This window comes from Onychostoma macrolepis, chromosome 04, assembly GCF_012432095.1.
Source record: "Onychostoma macrolepis isolate SWU-2019 chromosome 04, ASM1243209v1, whole genome shotgun sequence".
Taxonomy (NCBI): domain Eukaryota; kingdom Metazoa; phylum Chordata; class Actinopteri; order Cypriniformes; family Cyprinidae; genus Onychostoma; species Onychostoma macrolepis.
Window position 1 is genome coordinate 20,885,722 of NC_081158.1, and position 21,528 is coordinate 20,907,249.

Genomic DNA, 21,528 nt, shown 5'->3' on the forward strand with positions numbered 1-21,528 from the left:
TAATAATGATGATGATGATAATAATAATTACTAGTACTAGTAATATTGTATATTTTTAATAATAATTATTATTATCCTAATATGGAGTGAGAGAAATTCAATATATTTTATTCATTTAATTAATATTTTTATTAAAATATCATTGGCCTACTAATTAATATGTTTTTTTTTATAATACAGGTATGTTATTGTGATACTAATTCATTTAAGATAAACAGCACAGTAAATAAAACAAGTCTACGTTGCTGGTTCTTGAGAAACTGGACCAGAAGTCTTCTTATAAACACTTTAAAAACAAGTGAAATATTCTGCACAGATAAAATACACTTATATTCAAGAGACAATGGATTAAAACTTAAATAACGTAATGTCTTTTGCAGTGTTGCTCCTAGATTTAGCTTGTTTCAAGGATTTTTAGAAACTTTGCTGGAATCAATCAATACATTTTTTATACATTTTAATTAAAAACTTGTATTTTTTGTATCTCTGTGGTATAAGGTGTGTGTGTGTTAATATTTATTTTATTTATTTATTTATTGGTAGTACTAAGCCATAAGGTTGCCAGGTTATAAACCAGGTAACTGTGAGCTGTTTAACTGTCACCAGTGATCTGTGGCACCTGGTTTTAGGAAGGAGAATGCATCAGTTTCCTGTGCAGTGACCTCCTGACCTTTGACTCTTCACCTCTCAGAGGGACCTTACTGTCAACCCTGCCCTTGACTACAGCAGGACAATTTCATTGTTGCATTGTATATTTTCTGATTAGCAACATATGAGCTTTTTATTCGCAACAGGTTGTACTTAAATACAGACTGACCCTTGAGACAACACTGATTGAAGCTGGAAAGAGCTTCTTTCACCAAACATCCATCGAAATGGCCATCTCTCTTCCCTTTAGATAAGTAGCAGCAATCAGAGGAGCTCAAGAGCTCTTCAGCAAGAGAGACTCAAAACACACTGCACTGGTGCCACTTATCATCCCAAGCCGATAACACAGGAATACACTAATGTGCAAAATGGCTATTGTTGATGTCTGAGGCACTCTTAAGCAGAAGCTCATTAGACTTCACAAATTGCTGCTGTCTTTGCCTGCACCGTTCGAGTGAATACACCAGTGATTGCTAATGGAATGGATGATAGATGTAGCTGGTTCACATTTTGCCCACTGCACCCTCGAAGTGTTTGCGCAAGCCACGGTAACCATGGTAATGAGTGGGCATAAGTGCTTCCTCATCAGAAATGTGCAGAACTACATGTCAGTTCTGTTAGCAGCACCATCATTCACTGACAAAAACAGCCTCACTAAAAGAGAAGCTTAGCAAAAAACTAAATTCTATAGCTTAAAAGAGACTCGTTTGGCCTTGCAGTGCTAGCCTATTACTGCTATCCGCTCTCCTCTGGATATGCACTATAATTAGCTCACATCTCAATGAAATAAGGTTATTCTATCCATGTCCGCATTAGGCTGTCACTTCTATTTCTGCCACCTTGAGAAAAATGTGCGCTTGCTGAGTTCCGTATGATGCATACTTTATACAGATACATGAATGGAAACACGTCTACGCAGGTTTGATTTCACACACCTTACGTTCAGAAATGTGTCAGCATACATTATGTAATTCAAGTTATCGCTACCATAATCTCAGCTGGTCCCAGTTAGTTCACCCAAAAATTTTAATTCTGTCATCATTTACTCAAACCTCATGTATTTGCCCTTACGAAAATTAACCATGGTTTTATTTGAGTAAAAGTGTAGTAACCAGCGTATTGATTACCGTTTGTATAACCGCAGTTTTACTACACTTTTAAAAAATAAAAAGGTTCTTCACAGCGATGCCATAGCAGAACCATTTTTGGTTCCACAAAGAACCAATCTTTAAAGAACCATCTCTTTCTTACTTTTTTATAATCTGAAGAACCTTCTTTCAACACAAATAACCTTTTGTGAAACAGAAAGGTTCTTCTATGGCATCGTGAAGCACCTTTATTTTTAAGAGTGTACAAATACCATGGTTAAACTATGGCTAGTCTAGCAAAACCATGGTTAATTTGTGGTTACCATGGTTTAACTGTAGTAACCATGGTCGTTTGGTTTTATTTGTAGTAAAACCATGGTTGTTATTCATAAGGGTGTGTTCTATGGATTTGGAAAATATCTTGTATTCCATAGGCTATAGCTTTGAAACAGCACGAGGGTGAGTAAATGATGACAGAATTATCATTTTTAGGTAAACTATCCCTTTAAAGTTAGTTAAACTGACAAAATGTTTATAGCTTGCTATCTAGACACTTGAGGGTAACTCTATAGCTCTCTTGAGTACTGAGGTTTGTTACTGTGACAGCTAATGCTAAAGGGATGTTCACACCAAGAATGATTACAACACATTACAGGAGGATATCGTTGGAATCACATTCAGAATGTTTTTTTCCAGCTGATGAATGATGAAAATATCAGAATTGTAACTGTAACTGTAAAGAGCTTTTCTAAAGTGGCAGATGGCTTAACTATTTTGCATGCTTATAAACAGAATATTATTGTGTGTTAGTGTACGCTAATATATTTATTGCTATAGTAGTTGCCTGTATGGCTTTCGTTCTTGGTGTGTACAAGCCTTATCCCTAAATGTGTTCCTTGGGACTACACGTTTGTATAGCCCATAATTTGTGTTTACATACTTGCATAGAGTATGTTTCTGATCTTAGCGTAGCAGGCTTTGCTAACATTCTTTTCATTCTAACATTCTTAACATCCTAACATTCAGTTTTACAAAATATACTTCGCTTTTTAAGAGTAGGCTAGCATGTGCATACGACCGAACACATTGCCTTTCAAAAGTATAGTCCATTTGACAGTGTGCGTGCACTCCAAAAAATATTTAGGCCTAATTCTTAAGATTTATGTATTTCAACTGCATATAAAATTTCCATCCATTTTGATTACATATTTTTAACTTAATATGAATTTAACTTAATGAAACAAGTAAGTAATAAGACTTATGTAATAGTACCAATAAATCCAATTTGTTTTAAATGCATAAGAAACATGTACTGTATATGTATTATTAGGTAATAAACCCAATGTACTTAAAATGCATCACATTTACATAATTTTTATTATAAGCCCAACATATTTCATATTAATCCTACCCCACCCAATCACACTGTGCTACAACAAAATCTAACTACAACACACAAAAAAGAACAGCAAGACCACCATAATGTTATATTATATGAATTTATTAATGCTTCAAAGCATTTGGCTATATATGAGCTAGCAAGACATACTACAAAGTGTTCATACACTTGTGTGCAACAACAAAAAGTGCCTTCATATTTACATGCACATTAAGGTTAAACACTATTTTCAAACATTTTTGCCACTATCAACCATACTGCAGAAATAAATGAAAAAAAAAGAAAAGAAAAGAAAAACTTTAAAAGAAAAAAATTACAATTTTAACCATTTTTAACAGAGTGCATAAGATCAGTTTCCTCAAGAACTGTGCAAATTTGATTTAGACAGATACATGAGGTAAATCGATGATAACAGTACTGCTTACGTTGCACTAACATTAAAAAAATAAAAAAATAAAATAAATCTGTGACATGCAATAATTTAGTGGCTCTGCACCACAAAACTTTCCATGCATATTCAATTACATGTTAGGAGTACATGACTACGAAAGGAAAATTCTACATATATATTTTAAACTTTTAACAATTAAATGGACTCAAGTACAAAAATTTGACGTCTCAAAAATCCAGGATTTTCTTCAAACGTGCACTAGCTTCAGTTAAGCACATAAATCAGTCCAAAAAGCATCAAACACCCAAGAGTGACATTGAAGAACTTCCACACCAACATCTGTAGGTTGGTCTCCAGAACCAACACCAGCACCCTCTGAATGAAAGATATACATGCCCACTGTTGTCTGTGCAATTCCAGACTCAGCCTCTGCACTTTCACAGTCCTGGAGGATAAACAAACAGAATGAGTAGTGTTCCAATGCCAGCCACAGTGTCATATTCAGACATTTTAAGGGCACATTGTTTACAAATTCTGACATTTTGGATATATAGACTCATTCAAATGTCACCATTTGGATTTAAATAAGCAAATACTGAAGAGTCTAGAATTGGATGATTATTGCAGTGATTATGTTTCCGGCTTGTTGTATTTTGGCAATAATTCTTTTAACTCAAACTGATGCAGTGTGTAGCTTTTCATTTCTTAAACAACCATGTCGGAGGACGTACCAATGTACACATTCCAGCATGACAATAACTAAATTCCTCAGGCTCAATTTGTGAAATAGTGGTTCAGTGAGCACGAGGAATCATTTTCATGTACGAATTGATCACCAGCCCAAGCTTAACTCTACTGAATGTCTTGAGGATGTGCTGGAGCCGACTTTACAGACTGGCTAGACTCTCCCATTGTCAATACAAGATCCAAGCCAAAAATAAATGCAACTCTTGATGGAAATAAATGATGTTGTGATGTTGCATAATGTCGTTTAAACAATGCCACAACAAAGCACAATGTTATGAAAGCTATAGGTGGTCCAATGAAATATTAGAGTGTGCAACTCTATGTAACATGTTTCTTTGGACAGGCTATGTAAAGTCGACTCCAGTACATCTTAAAGACTTTCAATAGGGATTAGGTCAGGACTCTGTGGTGGACAATCTTTCACAGTTTGAACCTGATGAATCTTGACATTGTTATCCTGGAATATAGACATGGGTACGGTTGTTTGAGAAATAAAAGGCTACACACTGCATCAGTTAGGGCTAAACGGATTGTTGCCAAACACACAACATGCCAGAAACATATTAATCACTTCAAGTAATGAGTCAATCCTTAAATATCCAGTATTTACTCATTTAAATCCAGACAGTGACCTTTTTGGCCTTGCAGTATAAAATAAGAATTAAATGTATAGCCAGTTATTTTGAACTATACTACCTTAAGATGAAGAGAATTCTGATGGAACTGGACACAGCCAAGCTTAAAAACATGAGCACTCGTGTTGTTCCAGAATGGTCAAGTAGCTTGATATCACTTGCACTGCATTAAAAAAAGAAAGAAGAAGAAGAAAAAAAAACATTAAACACTGAGTTCAAGAAAACACCATTTCAGTATTTTACTTCAAAATGTCATATTTTTAAAATGTATTAATCAGTCTTTATTTGTAATTATTTGTACTTAAACTTTACTCTGCATTGCCATTTGTAACAGCTGCCAATGTGCTATTTCTCAAATAAACTGTAGAGAACAAGCTTGTTAAGAAATGTTTTTGAAATCAATGTACTTAAATCTTTAAGTGGACTGAACTTGTAAAACAGTTACCAATATTCAATTTTCCTACTAACTTCTAGTTACCTCTACTAAGAGATAGTGAGTTCTATCAAATCAAAAATGAGCTAATTTACTGCATACTACACACACATGGGCAAACCGAGATTGTGATGCCAATAAGAAAATTAACATAACTATAAATGTAAATATATCCATAAGACATTTATAATGTAAAAAGAGCAGGTTGACATACACTTACCACATATTCTTTAGTGAGTGTCTCCATGTCTTCACTGAGGTACTTGGACTCCTCGGGATGTAATTGCAGTTGATTTTAGTCTTCATTTTCAAACATGCAGAACAACAAGATCCCAAAAACATGACATTAGTCAGTGATTTACTCAGACATAAAGCTAAAGCTGAGTTAAAAATCTTGCTCAACTAATGCTGTAACTATACAATAAACCCGGTCATTTGGCACATTAGTATATTACAGTGAATTGTAAAGAAACATTTAAATTGCATGTAAGGCTGTTTTTAAATTATTATTATTTTTTTAAATAATACATTTCTAAGTTCTTCTCCAGTTTGCTGAAATACAAACATTTAAACAGTGGATGTCATTACTTGTTTTTTAAGACTAATTTATTCAAAATTACATTACATATTGAAGAACAGGTTAATTAAAAATATAATGAATGTCATCTAGTGCATATATTTATCAAAATTATCCTCTTTATTCATTTTTCTTTTTTTTCTAGTTAAGTAACAAGTTTAGAGTTTATACTCACTCAATGGATTTCTGTGACATTGTTTACAAGCCATTTCTTTGACGTCTCTGACTGAGCGATTACATGAGATGTGATTCATTCCAGTAGGATGTTTTGCTTCTTTCAACACCTTCTGATGATCGTTCATGTTTATTTGCTGTGGTAACTAGAAGTAAAGAGGAAGAGATGATCGGTTCATGTGAGTTCTGCACTGCTGCCTGTACTGAGGCGCTAAAATTGACATTGTGCATGCAATGCAGGCAGTCAACACATGTGTTCTAGAAAGTTTCATCTTTGTCCAGCGACTGTGCTGTTTTTCTCTAGACGTAATGGCTGATAAATACGTCTTTGTACTCTTCAATACTATCTCATCTCATAATCCCCTCACACAAGTGATTGTCAGTGTGGACTTCTGTTGTTGTTGCAGCCTCTGGTATTTTGTTGTTGTTGTTTCATCCGTTTAATTTCTTTTCTACTGTGAAACAACGACCTGGGCCAGTGTTGCCACCTTGTGGAACAACTGATTGTGAAACAAACTCAGTGTGCATGGGCATACAAAGTATGCTTGGTTACAAAAATTCAACTTTGTATGCGCAAGTTGCACATGCTCATTACATTTTTTTTGCAGTAATTAGTTTGTCCACAAGATGGCAACGCCTCAGGGGCGTGGATTCACAAGGTGGTCAGAGAAAAACTGCATAAACAGAAGAGACCGAAATGGGTGCAAGTTACAGCGGCAACTGATGCCTACATAGATGAGAGATTGTGTGAAGAGGTTAGAAATCTTTGATATGTATATGTATGAATACCAAGATAAGTACGAGTAAACAGATATGTGCATACCCCACAAGTTGTCCAAATGCGCATGCGTCAACCGCCTGTGTATGTGTAGATATCAAATGGAGTATACTTTGAAAGGCCATGTGTAAAAAAAACAGCATACTTAACAGTTGAGAGGCTTGTTCAGAACGATGACTATATCGCAGCTTCATTCAAAGTACACATGGAACGTTGCTAGCCAATTAAAGACTATTTGGGTGGCAGGGCTTATTTAGTCTCTAGAGACTGTCATTAATTGTACTGTAGCTTTAAATGCTGTTAAGTGAAGAAAGGGACCCTATTTCTGGCCTGGGTTAAGACTCAGCTGTTGTCTGAGTGGGGATCAACGCTTGATCACTCATTCACTCGTGTTCTAGCGTTCCCTTGGTCTCTGAGGTCATTTTGGTAGAGGCCTAGCCAGTGAGATAGCAGTTAGCACTGATGACTCCATACAGATTAGCTGAATAGCATACATGGTACGCCTGGCTGGCGATCTTCAGCAGCACTTCAACTCCAAGCAAGATGCAGAGTTACCCTCTGCAATATGTGCTTACCATAATTTTGTCAAGTTGGAAATATTACTCGGTTCTTGTTGGTAGTAAAATAATATTTCTTATTTATCAAACAGATTTTAGTAGGCCTCCCTCAGCAACTGGCTCTCTTGCCTCTGTACAGTTGTTGTTTTTTAAAAAACACCATAGCGAAAATCTGAACGGCTGTTTGAAAATGTAAATATTGTTTGACTTTCTTCTCCATAATAAGCGAGTTAGAAGCAAAAGTTGTGCAGCGCTACTTTGTGTACAACAGTAACTGGGGTAACCTCTGTATTTCTGCTTTTCCATAAGCGCCACCTACTGTCAGAAAGTGAATTTTCAGTTTCATTCAGTCTATCTGCCATTTTCTATGCATTGGTCTGAACAGACAAATCGCATGCTTAAAATTAGATACAATTTTCACACCAACATTTGTGTTGGTGTAAATAGGCCTTTACACAGTTCTTTTCCAAACCCTAAAAGTATTTTCACACCCAAATTCCAGTCATTTTAATAGGAATCCATGCAATGATGAAAGATGGGTAAAATTTTTGTTCACACAAATTCCTCACACAAGCTTAAATTCGTTGTGTGATTTTGCCATGTTTACCAATAGAGAGCTGCTTGGTTTTAAAAATGACTCTCGTCACTGCACTGAAGACACCGGAAAAAGGACATTTTTCTAATGTCACCGTATCTTGTTGCAAGGTTCTCAAAATATGGCAACATTGGATGTATTTCACTCAGAAACATAACCAAGTCTAAAAGTGAGATGTTTCAAATATGAGTAGACAACCCAGACTGAATCGAAGTGAATTGAGGAACTTGAGCCAAAAATGCACATAAACAAATGCACAAAACAGCTGAACTCAACATTAGTGAGAAGCAGAACTTTCAGTAACTGAACAAAGCCTACACATACATATAAATACAGTGATCAGCTGATTTATGCGTATTTCCATGTCTATACATATCTATACTGTGCATGACTAAGACATTTGCCCAAGAAACTTTAAAAGTTTATGAAACTGCTTTAGTGGGAAGAACTGTATGAATTGTATGCAACCACAAGTCAAGTGGTTACATCAGAAGTGAACTTTGCACATTATGTGGCAGCTTCATCTTTTAGAAGAGCTACTAATGTTTGGGTTGATTGGAAATGGATTAGTAAATTTAACATCAGATTCCCATTTTCCACAAGTTGGTATGATTTTGTAGGGTCTTCATGAAAGATCTGCAAAATTCTTTGGTTAAAATTCCTCAATGGTCATGTAAAAAACGCCTTTTACCTTGTCAAAAACAGCTCTGTTCACAGCTACCCGTTTCGATGCATGGCTCTTTAAATGTTAATGAGCTACACTCACTCCACCCCTCTCTTCAGTTTTTTTGTTTTGTTTTGTTTTTGTTTGTGTATTCGGTGGCACATTAGCATCAAAATAAAAAATAATCAGATGTCAAGAGAAAATTAACTCTTATGTTCACTTTTATATAAAACTACAAAACACCTGCATTGCTTACGTGACATTGTTGTCGTGACAGCATGGAGAAAATGGCGAACAGCATATAATTGGCTGAGGGCTGAAATATGCTAATACGGGACAGTCCGTCAGCAATCGTGGGGGGGAGGGGGGGCTGAGCATTATGACATCATACTGCTCAGAAAATCAAAATGGCTTGACAATTGAGACTGTTTAGGTTTTTGGGGGAGTAAAAAAGGTTTGAATGGATTTTTATAAATGGCGTAGCATAATGGGTGCCTGGGTTCACACACGTAGATGGTCCACTGGCCCCCCAGTCCAGAGTAGCTCATTCACCCTTTAACACCAGGATCCTTCAGATAATGATTGGTCTATATTTGTGTTGTTTTTTATGTTGCTGAAAATAAAAATATGTATAGAATCTAAATACACTTCTAATCTAGTATTAGAAAACTAGGTTCCTACAATGTTTTGGTTGGTTGTTAGGACATCGCTAAGTAATTCCTAGGGCATTGCTTGGTGGTTGCTTGGGTGTTTTGGGTTGTTGTTAGCATGTTGCTATATATTTACTTGGATTTTCTTAGTGCTGTGATTGCTAGTCCTACTAACAAAAACAGCTATTTAAATTTTAAATCCTTAAATGTGGATTTAAATTGGATGAAGCGACCGTGTTTTAATCAGCAAGTGATCACAGGAGCATGAGCCCTTCTTATAGACTGTCGTCATATCACACACAAACTGGTAAGAAACTTTTTTTTTTCTAGCCTGCACATTTTCCTAAACTTTATCTGAGTAAAAGATTACTGTGGAATGATATTTTTTCTTGTGTGGTTACAATTTAAGCATGAGATTCGTACTATCTGCTGCTGTTATTTGCAACTGCGCCTCCTTTTTTGCGCAGTTTATGTGTAAGTTTAGTTACCAAGTACTTCTAAATATTAACAAATATTATAAAGAGCCAGCAAAGCGAAATGTGATGACAGGATAGCGTGTTTTAAACATGGAAAAGTAACCAAGTAAGATATGATAGTACATTAGCTCGTTAGCATACACTCAGACTGCATTTGGTTTGTTATTTACAGTCACAATTTATGATCGCAAAAAATAGCTGCAGATGAACTGACAGAATCTGTTTTTTTTTTTGTTTTGTTTTTTGAGACTTTATTCAAACTTTTGTGGGGGATGTCTGTAATTAGTTAACTAGAGAAGCTATCTTTTCTTCACATTATGTTTTCCTTGTCCTTGTAGTTCAACTAGAAGCAAAGAACTCACTCTTTAAGAAAAAGTAAGTTTGCCTATTGTTTGTTCATACTATAAACACTTGTAGTAATCATTCACCGAAAAGTGGTTATCTCATCATTTACTCAACCTTATGCTGCGTCAAACTCGTAGGACTTGAAGGACAAATGAAGAGATTGTCATGGAGAAATTATGTTTGTTTTGCCCATACAATGGAAGACCAGTTGCTACCAAACCTCCGAGCTCCAAAAGGAACATAAAGGTACAATTAATCTAAGAGTGTATTCACACCTGTCTTGTTTGGTTCGATCGAATTGAACTCAAGTTTGTTTCCCCCTTTGGTGCAGATCTTTTGGGCAGGTGTGAATAAGTCACCAGTCATTTTGTCTGATGTCAAAATATCAGACCAAAGAACCACAAATTAGAGACTAGAATCGCAAGATGTATGGTGAAAATTGTTTTCACCCAAACAAATTGAATCACTACAAAAAAAAACTGCCTAAACCACATGATTAATTACCGTTCTCCTCCATTTACTGTATGTCTATTGATATTTAAAAGTTTGATCCCCATTTTCTTTTGCTTTGTAGGGGAAAACAGACATTCCATCTCCATTAAAGTATCATCTATTGCATCATCGGAGTTTAAATCAGCATATGGGTGAGTAATTGATGAGAAAATCATCATTTTTGAATTCCTATTCTGAGTGTAATAGGCTTATTGTCTCTGTAGAATATAAGCAACAAGTAGCACATTAAGTTTTTTTTTAATTTGTCATTTGCAGATACTGTGAGCCATCTTAAATTGTTTTCTTTATTAATAGATGTCTGCCACTCCTTCTGACCTTGAGAAGATGGGTAACCTGCCTGTGACTCCTTGCTTGATCCTTCTTGGTAAGTATATCATATTAGATATGTCTGCATTTTGTGTCACTAAAACAAAGAAGACCATCAGTCCATCTCATCCTTAACTCTTGGAGGACAAATTAAGATATTGTCATAGAGAAATGTTTGCCCATACAATGGAAGACGAATGGGAACCAAACCTTTGAGCTCCAAAAGGAACATATAGGTATGATTAATCTAAGTCACCAGTCATTTCGTCTGACCACAAATGAGTGACTGCAATTGCAAGATGTATGGTGAAAATAGTTTTCACCCAAACAAATTGAATCACTTCAGAAAACTGGCTAAACCATGTCATTAATTACCTTTATCCTACATTTACTGTTTGCCTATTGGTATTTGAAAGTTTGATCCCCTTTTCTTTTGCCTTGTAGGGACAAACATACATTTCATCTCATTAAAGTATCATCTATATTGGAGTTTTAATTGGCAAATGGTTTGTTCTAGTGTATTTTTGGTTTGTTCTAGTGTATTCTGAGTATGGAGTGATTGCAAAAGAGCTCTTCACACCTCTCTTCAGTGGAAGCTGATGTTTTCATTTGTTTTATCGTCTGCCAAACAAAAATTCTAAGTTCAACTGACCCTTCGTAAAGACCTGCCCACCTTCTTTACTGTTGCTGTGTCTGACAAGCCATGCCACTCTCACGCCACACATCATGTTCTCACGCAGTGAAACATACATCGCAGAGCAAAGAGAAAAATGACAATATGCCGACAGACAAGACAGAGCAGGTTACTTCAAATTTTGTCATTTTTTAAGGAATTCAATTTCACTATACTAGTTATATCATGAAATAAACATGATTGAACATCAGAAGGTATTTTATTTCAACTGTGGAAAGACGTCAACACACCATTTTTCAAGTTCAAGTCCATCTATGTTAAGCTACTCTCCTGTCTGGTTTGTTTGTCGGACAAAAATGGCAGATTCTTCATTATGATTGGTCAGATCACCTGTCAATCAAACTCCCTGCGAAGAGTCAGTTGCACCATCATGGCACTCAAGCCACATGATTTGATGTAGCATTTGAGTCTGTTACAGAAACTGTGTGTGGTGAGATGGAGGTTGAAGTGTAACAGAATTACTATAAGTTACAATAATAATAGTGGTCTTTGCTTTAGCCATCATCACTTGTAAAAGCCTTGGTACATGGCCATGTGGATCCCACAACAGCAGCAAACTTCTGCCACACTGAAGTTGGCTTACAGTCAATCAGAAGGGGAAGGTTTTTGAGAAAACTCCATTACACTCCAAATACACCGTCAAACAATGTTTACCCTCGACAGAAACAGTTACAGAGTCTTATCTAAGTGACAGAGAGGTGAGTGGAAAACACAGCTGCCTGCTAAACTAAGAGTGATGAGACTGTCTTTCCGATGCGGTCAGGTTTTTAAAGCTGTGTTACAAGAAAGCTCAACACAACAATGGGAATACAGAGTAAGAATTAGAGAGTTTTCCATTCAGCCAAACATATATTCATGACTCTAATACTAAAACTAGGCAATATATGCATATATACTGTTTGTACACTTCTGTTCAAAAGTTTGGAGTTTTTTTTTTTTTTAAGAAATTAATATTGTTCACTAAGGGTGCATTACATTTTTCAAAAGTGGCAGTGATGACATTCATAAAGTACAAAGGACTTCTCTTTCAAATAAATGCTGTTCTTCTGAACCTTAAAATAATCCTGAAAAAATAATGAATGTTTCTTGAGCATCAAATTAGCATATTAGTATGATTTCTGAAAGACCATGTGACACTGAAGACTGGAGACATGGCTGCCGCAACATCTGTTTTAAATTGTTATAATGTTTCACAATATTTTTACTGTATATAAAAACATATATATATATATATATATATATATATATATATATATGTTAACAACCTCAAAACTTAACAACCTTGTTTTGCAAACAATTCTTTTTATACAACAATGTGGAGAAACCTGAAAAGTTAAATAAAATTAAAGTTTAATAAAATTAAAGAAATTAATAAAATCTTGCATGTCATTAATTTTTTCATAGTTTCTGCATTTATATTTATTATGCTCTGTCCAATAATATTTCATCTGTGTGTTACATTGCACTGAAAAAAAAAGGTGAGAATAAAAATATGTAACTTACAGTATCTTGCTTGACCAGTTAGAGACAATGACGTGCCGCAAATCCCTGCCTATTTTAGGATTCACATTTTCAGGCTAATCTTGTTTTCAATTATAATTACGTAATACTGTTCTAGTCTAATTTTCAGAATTCTCAGATCGCCAGTTAATTTTCATCCCTTGAACTTTGAAATGTGTTTGTGTGGATTGTATTTAAATGTTTTCATCATACTTTTTTGATCATTTGTTCCTATCAAACAATTAAATCACATGATCACACATTTGCTACATTTGACAAAACCACAGCAGTGCCATTTTCAGAATGAAAGAGTCAATGTTTTAGGCATGGAAATGTGGTTTTAAGTCTTGGGAAAGTCATGTAAGTTGATTAAATTGATCAAAACTAGTGAAAACCCTGGGAGATGTGCATTATAGTGGCTAACTTTGTTGGTCTGTGTTGTCAGTTTGACTCATTTTGTGAGTCAACACACCAGTAAACAATCAAATCCAATGCACAGCCAGTGTTTGTACTGTTCTACTAGTTACACATCAGGCCTACTCCCAGATACTGCTGATTAATAGGCCATTATGTAAATATACAGTTCACATATTCACAAGGTTATACACCCAAACAGCTGCATCAGGAGAAGAATGGGGAGATGTGTTGTGTCACATGACAGTCAATATGACCAATGTTATGCAAATGTTTGCATAGTTATGGAGAAACCTATGTTTCAAAATGAGATGAAACGCGGATTGAAAGGGATGGCCTCACCATGGATGTCTCAAAGGGATAGTTCACCCAAAAATTTAAATTCTGTCATTAATTACTCACCCTCATGTCGTTCCAAACCCATTGGACCTTCGGTCATCTTCAGAACACAAATTAAGAGATTTTTGATGAAATCCAAGAGCTTTCTGACCCTGCTTTGACAGCAACGCAACTGACACATTCAAGACCCAGAAAGATAGTAAGGACATCATTAAAATAGTCCATGTGACATCAGTGGTAAATAGATGAATAAATAAAAGCATGGGTTGAAATTTTTGTAGTAATGAACATTATACCAAGAATGCTGCTAATTGAGTTTAACTTACATTGAAACCAGAATGTTCCCTTAAATCTGGACTCATGGATCAGAATGGAGGGTGGAAAAGACTGGCAGAGCGTGTACACAGATGGATATCACAGTTGAGTTCTCCACCTGCTCAACAGCAGAGGCCAATTCCCCTCATTGTGTGGTTCAAATTTGCTGGATTGTTCTTTTGATTTGACAGTTTGTTGAAAACAATGAGATTGTATTTGTTGTATAATAAAAAACTTTGCTTTGGCTTTATACTGTTAAGCTGTAGGAATGATCTAATGACTAAAAAATGTGAGCCTTTTTAATGAGTAACAATCTTTGACTTGAGCCTTTTTGTCTGAGTTTATTCAAATTTCATATACAGATATTGCATTATGTTTAATTTATATTAAATTCAAATGACTGACATCGCAGGCACGATTCTTCATGGTTCTCGAATAGCCAGTTGATTTTGGTGCACCAGTAAATCTAATGGACCTGACGTATCCAGCACCCAGTGCGAGTGTATCTTGGCATGCGTTTCTGGCCCAGAGATGATTTTCTAATCAACTATAAAGATCAACACACACACACACACACACACACACACACACACACACACATATACACACTCAGACTTGCCAGCAGCTGATTCATGCACTGATTGCATTGAAATCCATTTAAGTAAGACTCCTGTCTTGAAAAGTCCAAATAAAAACACAGGAGCAAGAAAATCTCTGGTACCACTTTAGATTAGGGAACACATATTCATTATCATTATTTTCCCTCAATAAACTCCTAATCTGCTACTTATTGATAGTAAGTAAGTTAGTTGTAGTAGTTATGTTTGGTTAAGGGATCTAGAATATTTAACACATATTTACATATTTTTACACATTTTTCCTCTAATCCTCTAATTAGACATCATGTCTATAGTCAGCATGCACCGTAATGAACCAAGACACAAGTTTTACGCTATTCTCAATCGTTGCACGAATCCGTGATGATGTACACACTTGGATCGTCTCCCACTTAAATTAGTTGGGCAATTACATTGACACTTCTTGCATTTCAAGTCATAAAGCTCATGATGGTGATTATAGTTAGTAAGAGAGATGGCAAACATCTGAACTAGCCTGCCAGCTACCCGCAACCTGCACAAACCACACGTACATGGGCCTGTGCCAACAATTACGCACCACAGTGCCAAAAGAAAAATAACACTCTTTACCGGCCCGGTAGAGCGGGACCACCCCTGTCAAAAGGTTCCTGTCAACTCAATTACCCAGATGAGGATACTTTTAGAAGTCTCTTAGGGGGTAAAATTAGCTTTGTAGTTAGTTTTTTCCAGTTTCTGTTAATCATCTGCTTTTTAAGCACAATCTAACACACTTTTCCCCCAAAACTGATGTTCTCCCCATGATATATAAAATGCTTTTAAAAAAAAAATCCATAAAAAGATAATTTGAATCTGTGGGGACATTAAATATGAAAGAAGTAGAATACAATAGTAACATATATATATATATATATATATATATATATATATTCGCTGGTTAATTATAGGCTTTTATTAAACTTTTGCTCACTGTATTGCATCACTGTATTCTTTGGAGCACTTTGCACTTTGGAGTACCATATAAATGCCATAGTACATTAATATAATAATAATTCAGTTCCATAGTGCCATGTTATTGCCATCACTGTACCATGGTACCACCACATTACATTTTTACCAAAAAAAAAAAAAGAATCAGGATGTAATTGGCTCTTCTGAATAAACACGGAGTCTAAGGAACATATTGTGTTTGTCTGCACATGTAAACATTATTAACAAGCAATAAAATTAACACATGGTGGGCATAGGCTTCACTTCACTTCATTTGCCATCGCTATGCAATATTTCTGTCCTATATGAGTCTATTAAAATATTGCATAAATCACAGCTGACATGAATGTAAGAGCTCACTCTTATTAACTGCAGGGGTTTCTATTTCAGTCGTAAAGCCGTTTTAAAGGTCTGAGTCGATGAACAAACATATTTTGGTGCATTTCCCACCCCTGCAATTACTTTTGCATATACAAATCTTACAGATGTAGTAAGATACTCTAACATAGCTAAGCAAAAACACATATTTTAGTTATTTGTTTGTTTGTTTGTTTTATATAATCCTACATTCTTTTACTGTCCCGTGTTCTATGTCAACCCTAAACAACACCTTTGTATATAGACAACTACTGCTGTGCATTTTCTCTTTGAGTCTGCTGCCCCATAAAGATGACGTTATGCTGCAGATCCGGGGCTGACGTCGCTCGCTCTCGCGATATTTCGGCGTCAAGCAGGTTTTGAGCCTAACCCCCCTCCCTCTCGCGCCGTCCCCTCCCACGCCCCAGCGCGCTGTGTCGGGATAGTGGCAGTATAAAGTATATCTTCCATCCGAGACAGATAAGAAGCGCCAGGCTAGAGGGGATGAAGATGGCGGACGCCAAGCAGAAAAGGAACGAACAGTTGAAGCGCTGGATAGGCTCGGAGACGGATCTCGAGCCGCCCATCCTGAAGAAGAAGAAGACGAAGGTGAAGTTCGACGATGGCGCCGTGTTTCTGGCCGCCTGCTCCAGCGGCGACACGGAGGAGGTGCTGCGAATGCTCGACCGCGGCGCGGACATCAACTACGCCAATGTAGACGGACTCACCGCCCTGCACCAGGTGAGTTAAGAGCGGCTCGGCGGCGGCTGGTGTGCACAGAACCGTGTCTGAGGACGGTTTGCTGGCTGTGTTTACTCAGCCAGACACCACCACCACCACCATCATCATCATCATCTTCACCATCTTCGTCGGGCCGTTTTGCGGAACCACGTAGCCGCTGAAGCTAATCGGGCTCTGATTGAAATGGATATTAGCTTTTTATGCGGGCTGTGCTGGATCGATGAAGCCGGAATAATCGTATTTGTGTGTAAATGAGTTTGTGAAGGCAGGAAAAGGACTGTCTGACTGATTGTGTGTGTGTGTGTGTATGTGTATGTGTTAGCTGCTGGTTAGCCTGTTAGCCGCTAAGTGTAAGTACATATACAGCACAATAACAGTTGAATCTGTTTATAAACTCATCGGATGAATGTGCATGGGGTTTATTATGTATAGATTCACGGAGCCGACTCGTAAATGTGTTTTGATCCGCTGGTCACCATTGAAATTACATTGCGAAAGTGCATAGCAACCAGTTAACGTTAGCACGGCTGTGTATTTGGAAAGAGGCTAACGTACCCAGTTGACACGTATATTGCGTTTGAGATTATTGACTGAAAATGTGGCATTTATGGGGAAAGACTCCGTGTAATATGGTTTCTGTGTGGCAGGGTGAATTATATAAAACGAGACCACGAGCGAGCGCGAAAAAGGTCAAAGTCGCGCAGTTCATAACGAATAATTCGTAAAAAAAAACTAAAATATTGTCATTATATATTTTTTCATGTTGTAACAAACCCGTATGACTTATTTACTTGTGTGAAGCTTCGAAGATGATATTTGGCCGAATGACAGCTCCAGTCACCATTCACTTTCAAAGCGCCTTTTTCATACAATGGCGACTTGCGCTGTCAGTTCTCAAAATTGTTCTTGTCATCTACATTGGCGATCCACATGAGAAAGTAAGTCAGTACGTTTCGAAACATAATGAATTCAAGTAAATCCCGACACAATTTTCTATTAATTCTTAGTGATCTGTCGCTTTAAGACGTAGTTTCCTTGGCTTGACTGTAAACATCCGTGAAAGATGCCTCACTTTAGTTTATTTTTTCCATTAATAACCGTTTAACGCGCTATTGGTTTTTGCAAAAAGTATGTGTGGGAAAGATGGAAGTGTGGCTGCAAGCTGAGACAATTTCTGTTGTGTAGGAAAATAGGAACAATAGTATACAACTACATTTTGTGCTTCATATTTACCTGCTAATGTACGTGTATTGTCTTAAAACGTTTTGGCCATCATATACACAAACATGTTTATTCAGATGTTAAGGGTAAAACATTGCAAAGCAATGCTTGAGTGATTCAAAGTCAAAGAGCATTAACTGTTCTGGATGTCACAAAAGTCTACTCTATAAGTATCATGCATTTTGAGCTGGAATAAGTGGCATTTGACATTGAAAAGCGTAATATCTAAAGCACTGCAATGAGTCTTCTGGGTTTGATGTGGCTGTAAGTGACTGCAGGAGGTTGTCTGTACAGGCTCATGCGTTTAAAAGCACTTGCCTTTTTTTGGGCTGGTGTTCAGACAGGGGGAGGAAAGAATTTGGATGCGGCTCTTGAGACCTAACCATGACTGGAGAGGCTCCTTTCTCTATTGGGTCTGCTGTGTGTGTTTATGTATGTGGACGTGTGAGGGAACGGAGAGGTTTAGCATGTGACCAGCAGGCAGTGAGTTCATAGCGAATGGTATTTGCTTTTAAACATGCTGAACTCGCTATCAAAAGACATGATATGATGTATTGATGCAACACATGTAAAAAATGTATAAAAAAAAAAAACACTTATCTTTATGGTATACCTGTTCATTTGTATATTTAAAAATCTGAAAGATGCACTAAATTACTTGTTTGACTTTTATAAAAAGAAGTCAAATATTTGGTAACTTCTCATAAAGTTTTAACAACTTTAATTGTGAATTTTGTTTTGTAAAAGTGTTAGGCACAGTTTGTCATTTACATATCTCAGTGATGAGCTGTCATCGGACACGTTTGTCATGTCTTGTTTGCTTTTCCATTTATTTTTTTGTGTATTATAAGTGTGTTTTTTTAGTAGTTGTTGTGGATGTACCATTTACATTTACCTGAGGATTTAACAAGCTGGTTGTTGCTCAATTTCGCTTGTACAGAATGATTAATTACGCTCTTATTGCGTTCCCCTCTTTAAATGCACGAGAGTGTTGCACTGCAGGCCTTTGAATTGAACAATTCCCTTTTATTTTTGTAACTTCAGACTTGCCAATCCTCAGCTTCACTTCAGATATGTATAAGATTGGAGTCATGTGGTTTATACGTTTATTTAGACATCAATATGTCAGCAAAAGTTGGTTCAGGCAGTGTTTTGGTTACCCTGGGCTCTCCCAGCATAACCCTAATTTCACACACGGGCTCTAGGAGGAGGAAATAGACAGCTGCATCCCCTATGTAGCGTAGTTTACTCACAGCAATGTTTTGACTGAGCTACAATTAGGTTTTATTGTTTTTACTCACAAAATGATGTATTTACCGCTCATTTTCATATTAATTGCAGAACTTAATGCTTTGTTGAAGATTAAAAGCATGTGACTCATAATTGGAGGTAGCACAGGGACCTGATTGAGATCATGCGATTCGTCGCCATTCGGGACAGTTTCACCGCATCTGTGCTGCAACAGGTAGTGACCTCACTTTCAGCTCACTGCTGTGTTTATCCAGGGAGGGACGTGGTGTGCTGGTTCCAGTGACTGTAGTAGCAGTATGGCTAGGGTTATAAATATCACGTGCAGACTGACCTGCAGGCAAGTGCAAGAACGCTAACTTTAGCACCCAGTTAACCCACATTCTGCGCTGCTCCATCTCATAGTTAAGGAACCTGGCGTGGACTTCTGTTGTCTGTTCTTTACTCATGTTGTACGGATTGATGTTTCAAATCGAAAGGCACTCACTTTGCCAGCATGGCATAGTTAGTAGTGCATGTGCTCATGTTTGAATCAGTCTTGCATCATGTCGTGATCATCTTCCTTTTTTACCCCAATTTCTTGTGCTTCTCAACTGTTACAAATGCAGAAAATGCTTTTTAAGCATTTCTAGAAATTATCCATAAATGAGTGAACATTGAAAAGCCCATTGAGAACAGGTAAATATTCACCCCCAAACTTAAGTAATTTAGCACAAAGAAAATGAAGACTGTTTTTACAGCCACTGCATTGACATAATTTTTTTTTTTTTTTAATATAATTGTATACGTAAATGTAATATTAATAGTTAATTTGTTAAGGTTATGTGAATGCTGTTTTTTTTTTTTTTTTTTTACAATAATTGTTTTTGCATTATGTAATATTTGTTTAATCAGATGTATAGCAAAGTATACTTAAAGTAATTAAGGCTATTTTTTATAACCTTTGATTTATGACATTATTTCCATAATATAATTTTAAAATGTAGCTTATAAAGTTATTTACAAATAAGTGTTTCTGCATCAATGCGGAGATTTAATAGATGTTAAAAAGGTCCTTAAAATATATACATTTAATGTAATTAAAAAAAAAAAAAAAAGTTTATCTATAACTATATTCAAACACATTTTACATAAAGGCTGTAGGGCTTGCTTTTTTTTTTTTTTTTTTATATTACAACCTTTGACATTATTTCTCTGATTATAATTAAAAAAAAAAAAATATTTAGTTTAATAGCGCTCTAAATAGTTTTTTTTCAATATTTATTTAGAGCAAAGTAAATTTTAATTAAAAAATAATAATTTGGGGTGAAATATGGCCCAGTTTGACATGTTTTCATGAGATTTTCTCATATAGGAGTGATGACAGAAATATGGTTCGTCTTTCGTGTATATAATCATTCCAGTTAACCAGAAAATGGTTGGATTTATCTAGTGGCTCAACAACTTTGTGGAGGCGGTATGCAAATAGAGGTGAGAAACGGCAGATTACGCCCGAGGCCTGAAGCGTTGGTGTCTTCAAGACTGTTCCTTAATGTTTTCCAAGGATGAGCGTTTCATAACGGCAATATCTTTCAAATTTAAGGTTTACTTGCACATAATCTGTTAGACCTGGTACGTAGGCACAGTCCTAGTAGTCATTTATGGCACAGGTGGAATCTTCTGCAGTGCTGTCATCGGTGAGGTCAGAGATTAGGTAGGTTTCAGTAAGAAGGTAGGTGAAGATATGTGGTTGTGTCGGGTGGGAAGGGTTGTGGCTGTGTCGTCCTGTGCCTACATTCCTGTCGTGTCTCTCTTTGGAAACCATGGCAGACCCAGAATTCCTCAGCTGTCACTTACGCTCCCAGCCAAAACGGCCTCCGCCTCCACCTCCACAGTCACACCGTTTTACTCACAAACAGAGGCACATGATGAGGCATAATTAAGCAGCTCATTAGGCAAACAACAATACATTTTCTCTCGTTCATTTGTTTTTTCATTTGTCATTCTGTGATAGATGTGCCAGACTGCATATTGTTGCATGAGTCTGTTGTTTTGTTCTCTTGAACAATAGTTTCAGCAGAGTTACGAAGAGGTGATGCATAGAGATGGCATGATAACTTGTGTGTTGATCTGACAGCGTTCAGGAAGCAAAGCAGCA

At 36.5% G+C, this 21,528-nt stretch overlaps 1 protein-coding gene across 9 annotated transcripts in view; it reads left to right on the forward strand.

Moving 5' to 3' along the window:
- Positions 1-16,571: 16,571 nt before the first annotated feature.
- The window catches only part of ppp1r12a (protein phosphatase 1, regulatory subunit 12A), a 68,113-nt gene continuing 63,156 nt past the window's right edge, over positions 16,572-21,528 (forward strand). For 3 of the 9 annotated variants that reach the window (XM_058772596.1, XM_058772594.1, XM_058772599.1), the window contains exon 1: positions 16,572-16,922. In XM_058772596.1, coding sequence (XP_058628579.1) covers positions 16,686-16,922 — 237 coding nt within the window. In that variant the 5' untranslated portion in view covers positions 16,572-16,685. The remainder of the gene's footprint in view (positions 16,923-21,528) is intronic. The other 6 variants (XM_058772588.1, XM_058772589.1, XM_058772590.1 and 3 more) reach the window with 4 other exon arrangements.